At 40.3% G+C, this 13,175-nt stretch overlaps 1 protein-coding gene across 1 annotated transcript; it reads left to right on the forward strand.

Moving 5' to 3' along the window:
• Nucleotides 1-879: 879 nt before the first annotated feature.
• On the forward strand, nucleotides 880-10,991 carry BIRC2 (baculoviral IAP repeat containing 2). The gene is made up of 9 exons (XM_082759440.1): nucleotides 880-1,003; nucleotides 1,935-2,910; nucleotides 3,024-3,123; nucleotides 4,322-4,400; nucleotides 5,119-5,167; nucleotides 6,211-6,453; nucleotides 7,676-7,930; nucleotides 8,068-8,109; nucleotides 8,971-10,991. The coding sequence occupies exons 2-9, from the start codon at nucleotides 2,037-2,039 to the stop codon at nucleotides 9,162-9,164; spliced, it is 1,836 nt and encodes a 611-aa protein (XP_082615566.1). The 5' UTR covers nucleotides 880-1,003; nucleotides 1,935-2,036; the 3' UTR covers nucleotides 9,165-10,991.
• Nucleotides 10,992-13,175: the final 2,184 nt, after the last annotated feature.

Below are 13,175 nucleotides of genomic sequence, written 5' to 3' on the forward strand. Positions count from 1 at the left end.
GGTAACAGCCTCTGGGCAGTCAGCGATTCCCGGGGCACATCGTCGTGCTGTGATACAACTCGCTTTTTTTGGCTTTTCCCAGTCGGGAGGCTTTTTGGGCTAGCGCTGTGCACAGACCTTGACACCTCAGTCCCAGCTGCACGTGGCCTTTGTGCCCTTGTTAATCACTTCCTTGGGGGTTAGGAAATGAGTGGGGGCACTAATGTGGTGGGTGACCTGTTAAGAGCTAAAAAATGCACAGTTTTCCTGTAGGGGACTTTTCTAAGGCTGTGTCATTGTGACAAATATGTCCATTTTGAGTCTTTCCTGGAGGAACTTGTTACGAATTAATACTGCAGAGCAGACTACTATATATATTTGTTTATATAATTATAATATATATATTTAAAAATGTGTAGCCTTTGTTCTTGGCTGAAATTTTTGGTGAAGTTCCAAATTTTGCTGAAGTTACCCTTTTAAATATATTCAGATCTAGTTAAATAAGAAATTTAAATAGCCATAAAATAAGCCAATATAATAAAATTGTATCCTTATTGCTTGAGATTCTGCAGCCTTAAGCAAATTTAAATGGGTGTGCTATCTTCTGTACAAGACTTTTCCTCTATGCTGATACAGCTTGTGATCAAGCAGCCTGATTCATCCATCTGCCAAACACTTCTGCTTGTGGATTAAACAGCTTTGCATGTGTGTCAGTAGCAGGGAAGTTGTGTAAAATCCACTCCATGTGACAGTACATGAAGTTGACTTCCTGAAACTAACTAGCTGACATCTCAAAAAAGCTTCATCTGCGATTTTAGTGCTTCAGTTTGTGTAGTCTATGTAGATGTTACGTGCACATTGCTTTGCATTTTTTGAAACACTGCTCTTCCTTCTTTACAGGTTTTGTTTCACCCAAAGGAGTTCATTGAAGCTACAGACATCTACAGTTTCTTCTTGTGAACAGTCATTATCAAATATGGAGACGTAGGCACCTTAGAAGGGACTTCAGTCTGAACTCTGGGAGGTAGTTCTGTGCACAATAAAGAAACTAAAGCTTTATTTTTTTCTCCTGTGTTTGAGGTTTGTTTGTTTTATAAATATGGCACACAGCAAAAACTTAATTTATCAGTATAAAGCATTAGAATGTCCTGACACAAAGCAATTTATTTATGTTAAATGCGATAAGTGCATACTCGTAACTAAGGCACCAGGTTAAAACTGAAATGTTCAGCCTGTGCTGACAGTGTTACAGACAGAAAAGCCTGGGGCTCATTAAGACAGTATGTTCTTGTCAGAGGCAGTGCATAGGATTTATGCATCTCATAGCTGAATATTTGATACACGTGAAGTGACTTCTTAAGTCTTAACAATCGCTACAACAATATGCAGATGTTGAGGGTGTTTCTGGCAGTTCAGTAGTAGCAGATATACCAGATCAGTCGAGTAATGTCAGTTCAGAGGCTCTTTTGAGCTTAAGAAGCTGTTACTTTCAGTTTCCTAATGAGAGTTAAAAACTAAAATTTTGCATGTGTGTAGTTGTCTAGGGTGCAGTAGATCCTAAACCACCTGACATCATTTTGAACTGTAACATACTATTTAATTTTGTTTGAAGCCTCCCCCTCCTCCCCAGTTTTAGTTTCTTTATTGACAAAGGATTTTGAAAAACCCGTCTGAGGTTTTGTCCTCTGGACTAAGCCTCTACTAGCCTGACTAATTGGTGTTGCTCTCCCAGATACAAAGCACAAGGAAAGCATGTGATGCATGCTTTCAAGGGACAGTCCTTGTCCTTTTAAACATGCTTTCTTTAATTGTTGATGGGATGAATCAGCTTTTGTGCAAAAGCAGTTGTATAGACCCAAGTACAAGAACTCTTCAAATGTTCGAAGTATGTTAATCATGTGGCTAATTCTATTCGTACCTGTATTGAAAGTTGCACGTAAATATTTCATTTTCAGGTTCTTACTTTTACACAGGCAGGGGTTATTCAGAATTGCCTTTAATGCACACAGCTACCTCCCAGAGGAAGACTTGTCCCATTTTTCCAACAATACTCCATTATGAACATAATGGAAAATAGCCCTTTCTTGGCTAGCATGATGAAGCAGAGTGCTCTGTGTGGTGAACTGAAATACGATGTATCCTGTGAACTCTACAGAATGTCAACATTTTCTACTTTCCCTGTGAATGTGCCAGTGTCAGAACGGAGCCTTGCCCGGGCTGGGTTTTATTACACTGGTGTGCAAGATAAAGTTAAATGTTTCAGTTGTGGCTTGGTGTTGGACAACTGGCAACCAGGAGATAATGCAATGGAAAAGCACAAACGGCTGTATCCTAGCTGCAGTTTTGTTCGGGACATGATTTCAGTGAACAACTGTGGGCTGTCCTCTCATTCTGCCTTTTCACCTCTGGTCACAAGTGGTCTCTCATCATCTCTACATTCCATGACGCTTTCTCCAAGCTTCGAGCAAGTTGGCTATTTCAGTGGCTCTTTTTCCAGTTTTCCTCAAGACCCGGTAACTACTAGGGCTGTTGAAGACCTCTCACACTTAAGACCTAAACCTCACAATCCTTCAATGAGTACTGAAGAAGCCAGACTGCGCACTTTTCATGCATGGCCCCTGATGTTTCTCTCGCCCACTGATCTGGCGAAGGCTGGCCTTTATTACCTGGGGACAGGAGACAAAGTTGCTTGTTTCTCCTGTGGTGGTCAGTTGAGTAACTGGGAACCAAAAGATAATGCCTTGTCAGAGCATCGGAGACACTTTCCTAACTGCCTTTTTGTGGAAAATCTCACCCGAGACCAAACAAGTTTCAATGTTTCAAATGTGAGCATGCAGACCCATGAAGCACGCGTTAAAACATTCATAAATTGGCCAACTAGGATTACAGTTCAACCTGAGCAGCTTGCAGATGCTGGCTTTTACTATGTAGGTAAGTAATAAAACGTAGTATCTCTGATTTTATTCATACTGCTGTTTCAACATTTGTTTTAAAGTAACCTGTGTAAATGCTTGCTAGATATTGCACCTTATTTTTTTTTAAAGGTCGCAATGATGATGTCAAGTGTTTTTGCTGTGATGGTGGGTTGAGGTGCTGGGAATCTGGAGATGATCCGTGGATTGAGCATGCAAAATGGTTTCCAAGGTAACTTGCAAACTCTTTATAACTTGTTCACATCCTTACTGCTTAAGTACTTTTAATTTTGGCAGCTATATGCTGCACTGAACGCTTTTAATTTCACCATATAGTGTACAAATTCATTCTATCACTTGGATGAATTTCATGTTCCTCTTTTTAAAACCTCTGAAGTGCTAAAGGTGTCTTAAAATGCTTCTTCCTTAAGTGTGATACTTAAGACTTTCCACTTCATAACTAAAAGCTGTGTGCGTCCCTAAATCACTGTTAGCAAGTGATGCTGCATTCTTAGTGAGCATACATAGATAAGGGAAGCACTCAGAAAGCAGGTGGAGGAGAAAAAAAGCTTCTGAGAACTGAGGCAGAAAGAACTTAGAACTTCAGTCTAGTTCTGTGCACACATTGAATGCTCTTGATTGAGCCTTTCAGCAGGTGTGGTTTAGTCTCATAGGTGTAGGAAGGATTGTGAAGAAGGTTTCAGTGACTGTTAACGTGTCTCAATTGGAAAAGTGACAGAAATAACTTGTGAATACATTCCCTATAAATGGCAGTTGCATACCTGACTGCTCTCTGAGCCTGTGGAAATCTCCATGTTCATCAATGACAGAAATAGCTGCACTTAATTTCAGGAAAGCGAATAATTATTCTTTGCGCTCCAATTAATCTTTCAAAGGCAATTTACCAGCTCCTGTTGGATACCAGATGCTTGTACAGTTAAATGACTACTTTGTTTCCCTCTGTTATGCCCAGTCAATAAATGTACTTAAAAAGAGATAAAATTCTACATTCATGAAGCAGATCTGGCTTTGGTAGTGGTGTTGAATTTTGATATTTTTTTTAAATGATTTGAGTAAGAGAGAGAACAATAAGAAGGTGAGTTAGAAACTTTATCACTGCACTTTGCAATGAAGCCAACATAGTATTTTTTGTGATGTGTCATTTTGATTAAAAGTGGTGGTGGAACATAAAGCTGTTGCATTTATATAGGTAAGACTAGTGATTGCTCAACATCATGGAAAAGCTTTATTGAAGTGTTACCAGGTACTAGGCTACTTCAAGCTTCCAGTTAAGAGAACTCTTCCTTCACTGAGCTTGAAACCGGCATTTAAATTATTTTGTGCTATTGTAGATGGTCTCATTCTTCTTTGTTTTAATTCTTATTGGGAAATAGAAAGTATAATTGAATACATATTTGCCAATGTTTCAGGTGTGAATACCTGCTTCGCGTAAAAGGAGGAGAGTTTGTAAGTCAGATTCAGGCCAGGTTTCCCCATCTACTTGAACAGGTAAAGCACCTTACTGTTTTGTAACTTTTTTGTTTTTTTCCTTGTTGAAGAGTGCTGTGTTCTTTTTGGGAGTTCCATACATCCTTCTGCCTTATTTCTGTATATGTTTCTGCTAAGTTTCTCACATGGTAAATGCTCTTCATGGGCACAAAAAAAATAAAATCAGTGCTGAACCATGGCTAATGGAACTGAAATATTGGAACTTACCCTGTACAGGGTTACTCATGGAAGGAGTTTCATGAGAAATTATTAAGTAGGTGGTATAATATTATAGTAGTAATTCAGGGGTTACAACACCCGGTCATTTACAGACAAACCTTTGCTCCTTATTATGAAGCAACGAGATCCTTTGAGCCTCTGTGTCAGGAGAAGGAAGTTATAATTATGTAAGTTTTGGTGAACAGTGCACATCAGCAATTGGCATTTCAGAAACAAGTCACATGGAGTTTTGTGCAGCTCCTCATAGCTGAATTGTTACTATCCGTACAAGATATGACAAGAATAAGCCGAAACTCTTAATAGAAGTGGTCAGCACTAACTTTATATTGGTTATGTAGTTGAAAAAATTGAGATTTGTGTAACCATACGTAAAAATACTTAACTGATATCTTTCAGATAAAAAGCCCAGCCCAACTTCTTGAGACAAGAAGTTGCTAGAATGGTATGTAGAAGGAAAAGCAATTCTTGGATGCTAATGCAGTTCCATTGTGTTTTACAGCTCTTATCAACTTCTGATACACCTGTAGATGAAAACATCGATCCCCCAAGTATGTATATTAATATAACATGAAAAGCATGTTTCTGAAGACCCTCAGCACTTTGCAGACTTAATGATAAGCTCTCCAAAACTAATTTATGTAGCGAATCTTAGGCTTTCTTGGGAACAACAATACTATAACTGTCTATGTAACATTAAAGAACAGACAATGTGAGACGGATATGTCTCAAAGGAAGCTCCTTTGAGACATATCAGCTTTCATTTTCCTTATTTACATACTGCCATATCCGGCTTAGATTTTAGTTTTGAATGCTTGGCACTTCCTTTATTTTTTTGTTTCGTTGTTGAAACAGAAACAAGTCAAGCTGGAGTTTGCTAAATTTATCTGTGGTATTGACCTTGGTGGAGTAGTTGCTAAAGGCGTCGTGCAGTTAATGCAACTCAATTTCTAGGCATGGACTTAAGTGAATAGTGAGCTGAGTGGCAGCATTTGGAGAAAGGGTAGGACAAGCTGTTAAAGTGAAGTCCTTGAGTTCCATTGTGTGGAGCTCCAGTTATGGTGGCAATAAACTCCTCCCAGAGGGTGAGTAGGAGATACTATCGTAGTCCCTGCTGGTTGAGGATGATGAGTCAGTCCCATGTGCCTGGTGCTGAGTAAGATGGATGGATTGATCAAGAGCTGAAATAGAGCAATTGCTTGCACTAGAAGCCCTGAATTTTGAGTTCCCAAGTCAAGATGCTTTTTAAGGCTAAAGTTAGACATGACTAATTTTGTGCTGGGGGGAGGGGGGAACTACAACCTGAAGACACAACAGGACCTTCTGTATTTCTCTGGAGTATCCTAGACTTTATTTTTTTTGTGAAAGCCTGACATGGATCAAAGTTTATCATGGATTTAGTCCAACTGAATGCAAGTAACTAGTTTTAAAAATGGAAACCAATTACTTAAAAAAATAAAATCTGTTTAGTCACTGAAATTACTAACTTTCTAATGTTAGGTATTGTGTGTAGGTAATGTTGATGTGTTATCTTGTAGGTTGTATGTGTATTCTGTTCTTTACCTTATACGCAGTGATTTTCTTCTTTGATTAGTCATTCATTTTGAACCTGGAGAGAATCGTTCAGAAGATGCAATCATGATGAACACACCTGTAGTTAAAGCTGCCTTGGAGATGGGATTCAGCAGACGGCTAATAAAGCAAACGGTGCAAAGTAAAATCTTGGCCACTGAAGAGAACTACAAGACTGTTAATGATCTTGTGTCTGATTTGCTCACTGCTGAAGATGAGAAGAGGGAAGAAGAGAAAGAGAGACAGTTTGAAGAAGTGGCATCAGGTATGCATAAGGAATGAATAAAAATGAAAGCAGAAGTGGTTTGTATTGTTCTGCTTTCTGGCCTGATTTTTATAATTGTTTTTATTCACAAAGTGATTTAATTTACTTGCTCTTACAATCAACTTCTTTAAGAGCATTATTTGGCAATCTGTACTGCTAGCAGTCTCGTAATTATTTCTGTCCTTTTCAGGAAGATGGTTCATATAGGTTCCAAGAGTTTAGAATCACCTTATTCTTTCTACAGGAACAAAGCCATACTTTTTTTTTAATAACTTTGTGTGCCTATTAATTAAATTGAAACAAAATACTTTAACGTACTTTTTTTCCTTTTCCTTCCAAATTTGCCTGCTTTTTAAGGTACTTGAACTGGTGAGCCAACACTTTCCTGCTCTAGGAGCTGGCTAACTTTTTACAAATTTAGGTTCTGTAAGATTGTCAAAGGTCAGCTCTTCTGTCTGAAACAACCATGCAGGTCAGATATTGAATGATGTTTATTTTATGTACCTTTTATGTTCCCTATTGTTTCAAGACTATGTAATTTTTTTTGAAGACATCCCGCCACCCCCCCCATGTTTTTAGAATCTTTGAAGCAGTAATGAAACTTCTCAACTACAAGTTGAACTAAAATGGCTTCCTTCCTACTTGTATATTCTGCCACAAAAACACAGATGGATTCAGCCATTAAAGCTTCAGGAGACTTTATTTTTAAAATTGTAATAGACTATATTTAAAAAAAAAACCCTCCTGAATCTAGTTGTTCTGTGCTTCTGGTTTGCTTGCACATAATTCTGTTGGGCACCTCTTAGAAAAGCTTTATCCTATCTACACCTTGGTCATGGTTTTGACCGTCACTAACTGAAGTTAACCTGTCATTTGTCAGTGGGTTAGCATTAGTGTTATGCAGAGGTGTTCCACTTCTTTTCTCTGCAATTCTGCAGAGCATGACTAGTGTGAAGTTAAACAATATCCCCTCAGACTATTTAATCTAGAGATGGGGGCCAGAGGCCTTGTTGATGAAAAGGCTTCAGCTCCAGAGCTGCTTGTATGTATTTTTCTTAAGTATGTTATTTATGTAAGTACTGCTAAAACTTCTTGAGGTCTTTTTAATGCTCTTTAGTAAGTGAACATTTCAAGTAGAGTTTATAGAATGTGTCAGTTACTAAGCAAAAATGCAGCTTGGAGTACTGTTTCTAACAAACACCCAATCCCCTTTCTATTCCAGATGATTTGACCTTAATCCGGAAGAACCGAATGGCTTTATTCCAGCGTTTAACATGCGTACTTCCAATCCTTGGGAGTTTACTGTCAGCTAAAGTGATAACGGAACTTGAGCATGACGTTATTAAACAGAAGACTCAGACAGCATTGCAAGCAAGGGAACTGATAGACACAGTTTTAGTGAAAGGAAATGCAGCAGCCAGCATATTCAGAAACTGTCTACGAGATTGTGACCCTGTACTCTACAAAGATTTATTTGGTATGTCACTTTTCTTTAAGGTTATAAGTTTATCGAAGACTAATTAGTGCTGTCTTTGCAATCTAAAGATAAAAGTCAGATGCTGTTGGAATGTAGACTAGTGAAATGACTTGGTTGTTTGTTTTCTTTTATTTTAGTGGAGAAGAGCATGAAGTATGTTCCTACAGAAGATGTATCAGGTATCTTAAACTCTACTTTCTTACTTTAAAGGATATTTTGGGACAATTAGCTAACATCCTAAAAAGAGGTTAACTTTAGTTAAGAAATGGATTTTTTTTGTGCTTCACCCTCTCCCTGATTTATATTCTTAATTTTGAGATAAGCACATCTTAAGTGCATGTGCAGGCTTGTATGTAAGTCTATTTGCCTTGAGCCATACATTGTGCCTTACACAGGTCCCTTTGCGCTAGGAGGTTGGGTTTTTTGGAGCTCAAGACATTCAGGCACATACTGGGCTTGGTCCTGGTACAAGTTCTCATGAAGGCATTTGGTAGGGATCAAGCAGTGAATAACAAGTTAACATTTTATAGGAGGTACCATGATTTTTACTTTTCCAAAGTGGGTTATAGCTGTCCTAAGATCTTGTTTGGCCAACAGCTGGATGGATAAACTTGTCAGACTTGAGTTTGAGTTAGCTCTAATTCTTACTCTTGTAGTTCAGATGCATATGAAACTTAATATGTTAACAGACTTGCGGAAAAGTATACAAATCTGAATATAGCTCACTTCTACCGGTCATTGTGCTCTGTGCTTCTAATATCCAAACACAGAAAGTACAGCATATGCTGAAATATAAACATAAGTCTCAAGAACTATAGCTGGTCTCCAGTCCCTGAGCTGTTTGTTGTCCCTTACAAATGGAAAGTACAGACTGGTTCCTTGCATGCTGGTTTCTGAACTCTGGAAAGTGTGCTTATTTTCTCACTGCCATCTATGTTTAGTGAGCATAGTCACATTCAGTTTCACCCTTTATTTTCCAATCTACTCTAAGTAGAATGCATGTATATTCAGGCTTCTTAAAAGGTTAACTTTTTTTCCAGGTTTACCTATGGAAGAGCAACTGAGGAGACTGCAAGAAGAAAGAACATGTAAAGTTTGCATGGACAAAGAAGTTTCCATTGTCTTTATTCCATGTGGTCACCTAGTAGTATGCAAAGAATGTGCTCCATCCCTCCGAAAATGCCCTATTTGCAGGGGAACGATAAAGGGCACAGTTCGTACATTTCTTTCATGAGGAAGGAAACTTGCGAAAAGTCATCTGCCAGGCACTGAAGCTTAAGCCAGCAAAGTCTTGAGAATGGAAAATTGTGTTAAAGAAGATGATTAATCAGCTACCTAACACTGTTGTGTAATGAAGTATATCAACATTATGAATATACTGGGTCTTCCTTGCCAAAGACAATTTCTATTTATAAAATTAACTCAGTACTAAGGTGATGTTTCTGTAGCTTTCCTTTCTAGGGAAAGCAACTTGATTAGTATGCCCTTATCTGTTTGAATAAAAAAAAAAAAAAAAGGACCTTTCTTGTCAAGTTCCTAAAATGGAGCTTGGCATAGCTCTTGTCATGTTTTTTTTTCATCTGGATGTGTGGTGAGCTAACCTTGGCTGCTTGCCAGGTGCCCAACAGGCTGCACTTTCACTTACCCTTAGCAAAGTGAGGCAAGGGACTATGGAAAAGCCTGTTGAATCAAGATAAAGCCAGGGACATTGACAGTGATGTTTGAGCATGGGTGAAACAGACTTGACAGGGAGCAAGGCTAAATTAATTTATTGCCGATTAATAAGAGTAGGATAGTGAGGACTCAAAAGTGAAAAAACTACCTGCCTCGTCTTCCCAGGTTCAGCGTTACTTTTAACTCTTCTACCTCTTTCCTGTCCTTAGTGGGACTGGGAGTTGCAGTCAGTTTGTAACACTAGTCTCTGCTGCTCCTGCTTAAGCTTCTCACCTGCTCCAGCACGGGTCCTTCCCGTGGGCTCCAGTTCTTCAAGAACTGTTCCAGCACAGGTCTGTACTGCATTTCCTGGCGGAAGACTTGCTCCAGTGCATGTTCCTCCCTAGGGTGACAGTTCCTGGTGGGAGCCTTCCTCAGCAGGTGTTCCATGGGCTGCAGCCTTCTTCAGGGTGGTGCATCCACCTGCTGTAGCACAGCGTCCACCAAGAGCTGTAGGAAGGATGGCAGCTCTGATGTGGTCTTCCATGGGCTGCAGGACAGCCTGCTCTGTCATGGCCTTTTGCTCAGGCTGCAGGGCAGTCTCTGCTCTGGTACCTGGAGTTGCTCCTTCCTCTCCCTCGCTGACCTTGGTGTCTGTGGGGCTATTCATTTCATTTTCTCGCATGTCTCTCACTCAGCTGCTGCAGTGCATTTTTTTTCCACTTCTTTAATATGCCATCAGAGCTGCAGCCAGGGTTGTTCATTGGCTCAGTTTTGGCCAGCAGTGAGTCCATTCTGGAACTGGCTAGAGCTGTCCCTGATCTCACAGAGGCCACCAACATCCTTGCCTTGTAAACTCAGTATGGGATGTGAAGAAATAGTTAAGATAGCTGAAGTTTACTGTTAATAAACAGCAACCATTACAGTTCTGCTTTGGCTTTCTTGTGGACAGGGCGGAGAAAAGAGGCTAACTGTTGCAGGAACAGTGAGACTTTTTAAAACTTTGTGTTGAGATATTTGTGTAACGTGTATTGATAATAGTTTATATGAAGGCTGAATTAAAATATTTCTACTTAGCAAATGAGCGCTTGTTCATTCTGTTCCCATCGTTGGATTTTTCTCTGCAGGCTGCAGTGACTAAACTCTTTTCCTGTTAGAAGCGGTGGTATTTCTTTTTTTTCTGTGCTCTTTGGAAACAGAAGCAGCATCTGGTACTTCCTTCTGTCTTGATTTTTCAAAGAGTAGAAATCCTGGCCAGATCTCAGGATCTTAGAGATGAAATGATGGGTAGCTATGCAGCTGTGTAACCTTTTATGCTGAGGATTAAAATGTGAAAGCTACTTTTCTGTATTTGAAAGTTTACGTTGTTTGTGCAATTAAACAGTAGGATCTTCCAATCTCCTTTGAAGTCTTGGGGCTTGCATTATAAACTGGTAATCCAATGACTCCGGTTTCCTTAATGATTGGTTCTTCACCCTTTCCTGCTCTGGATATGTGGACTTGCATAGTAGATACCTCCAGGGGGAAAGTTCATCGGTATTTTTCAAGGACATAGCATCAAAGTGGGAGAAGAATACTGCTGGGACAACTCCATCAAGGCATGCAGCGTTGTCAGTTTGTCAGACTTCATGAAACCAGTCTCTCCAAGTCATGTTAGTGCCCGAGTACAGGCTTTTCCATCTTCAGACCTGCCAGCAGTAAGATGTGTTTATTGTTTTTTTCCAGTGGCTTACACTCTAGTGTGACGTGAAAATGCTGAACCTCAGGTTCTAGGATGAGTGTGTGTATGTGACTGGTTCTCATCACTTCATATGTGGCTGTTATCTGTACCCGTTATCTTTTGTAAAAGGGGCACCTTATGTATGAAGGTAGTGAAGTCTATACCTAAGAAAGAACTTGTGCAAGAGACACACGTTGTGCTGGCTGTAGTGCCTTACCCTGTGAAACTGTTGCTTGGTGTTTAGAGCAAGACCTGCATTAAACAGGGAGGTGCTTGTCACTAGCAGACACATTTCCATTCATAGTTAGAGATGTCACATGGTTGGCATTTGTACACATCTTTCCTGTTGTACATCTGCACTGTAATTTAATGAAAGCGTCAAGTGTCCCATCTAAGTCTCTAAAAGAAACCTCCGGGTCTCCTGGCTTAACCAGCTGCCATCCTGGGAAATCTGCCCGCGGAGTTTGGAATTCAGGCTGCTGGGGAAACGATTTTTGAAGTACCCCTGCTTTGCTGCCTCAGGCAGTTGAGGAGGGAGGGGAAGAGTCAATTGGCTCTCTACCTATTTTTACTGTGAAATTAGTGACACTAACTTGCAGCCTCATCCATTCTTCCATAATTTCTGCAGTGCTGTGTTTAATGCTGCACAGTAGCTGGCACCCTACCTACTGTAATGCTTTGACGTATATACCTTGCAGTACATAGGATTCATTAACTGTGCTTTTATCCAACTGTATTATATGTACGTATCCTTCTTTTAATTTTGCAGTTTAAAAGTGTAAATATTTCAAGCATTGCATTCAGTTTTAAGCTGCTTTGATTAACATCTTTTTGCTATTCTGCTTTTGAAGTTTCTAGAGGCGCTTTTGTGTTATGCAGCAAGGATTAGAATAAGGTTGATAAGGCATAATGTACGTGATTTGAAATATGATGCTCAAACTCAGAAAGTAATAATAGCAGAACCATGTGTACTTTCTACCAATTAAGATGAGAGCTGGCAGAACTGGAGGGGTCATGCTCACATGAAGTGTTACCATGTAAGCCCTGTGCTTGAACAGGGAGCTGCAGAAGATTAAAATGTGATGCTTGGTGCAAGGACAGGAGGCAATGGGCACAAACTGGCACACAGGGGGCTCCCTCTGAGCACCAGGCAGCACTTCTGTGCTGTGTGAGTGATGGAGCCCTGGCACAGGTTGCCCAGAGGCTGTGGGGTTTCCTCCTCCACCAGGCATCTGAACTGCTTTCTGAGAAGTGGAAGAACTTGACCTAGAAACTGCTGGGTAAAATCTATTGACCTAGTTTTGGCAGGGAGGCTAATGTAGGTTGCAGCTTTCCATTACTCCCCACTGTGATGGTTGTGGTTGCCCTGATGGGTAATGCTCTACATTCAAGCAGTTACACTAGTAACTAACTGGTTGTGGACTAGCTGACCATGCTCACACTTATTCCTGTTGTCCATCTCCTTCTTTGAAAGCATATTCCAAAGCTTTCACTGGGAAAGTTCAAGAGCTGTGTCTATTGGCAGTGCTGATACAGTAAATGTTCGGTGACCAGCAGGTCACAGGAGTCTTCCAGGAGGCAGCAGTCCTTCCACCCACCTGGCTCCCAGCTGCTGGTCCTGTGGCTCATGCTGCCAGGTGCCAGTGCTCCATGTCCACCACGTGGCTTGAGCTGGTGGTGAGCATTGACTAGGAAGCAGAGCTTTCTTCAAGCTGAAGACAGCATGTGGTCCTAGTATCCTAGAACTTGCCAAAGCTTTCTGTGCTTGTGTACTTTTGAGTAGTGTATGGACCTCGTCAGAACAAAGATCTCTTCCTTTCAGATCTGTGTAGTTTGACTTAACTGATGCTCTACTCTTTCCACAAAAAGAGA

This window comes from Aythya marila, assembly GCF_965140915.1.
Source record: "Aythya marila genome assembly, chromosome: 1".
NCBI classification, from domain to species: domain Eukaryota; kingdom Metazoa; phylum Chordata; class Aves; order Anseriformes; family Anatidae; genus Aythya; species Aythya marila.

Coding starts and splice junctions, on each gene's coding strand:
- BIRC2 (XM_082759440.1), top strand. CDS start 2,037: ATGAACATAATGGAAAATAGCCCTTTCTTGGCTAGCATGATGAAGCAG. Junction 3,124..4,321: donor CATGCAAAATGGTTTCCAAG/GTAACTTGCAAA, acceptor CCAATGTTTCAG/GTGTGAATACCTGCTTCGCG. Junction 6,454..7,675: donor GTTTGAAGAAGTGGCATCAG/GTATGCATAAGG, acceptor TTTCTATTCCAG/ATGATTTGACCTTAATCCGG.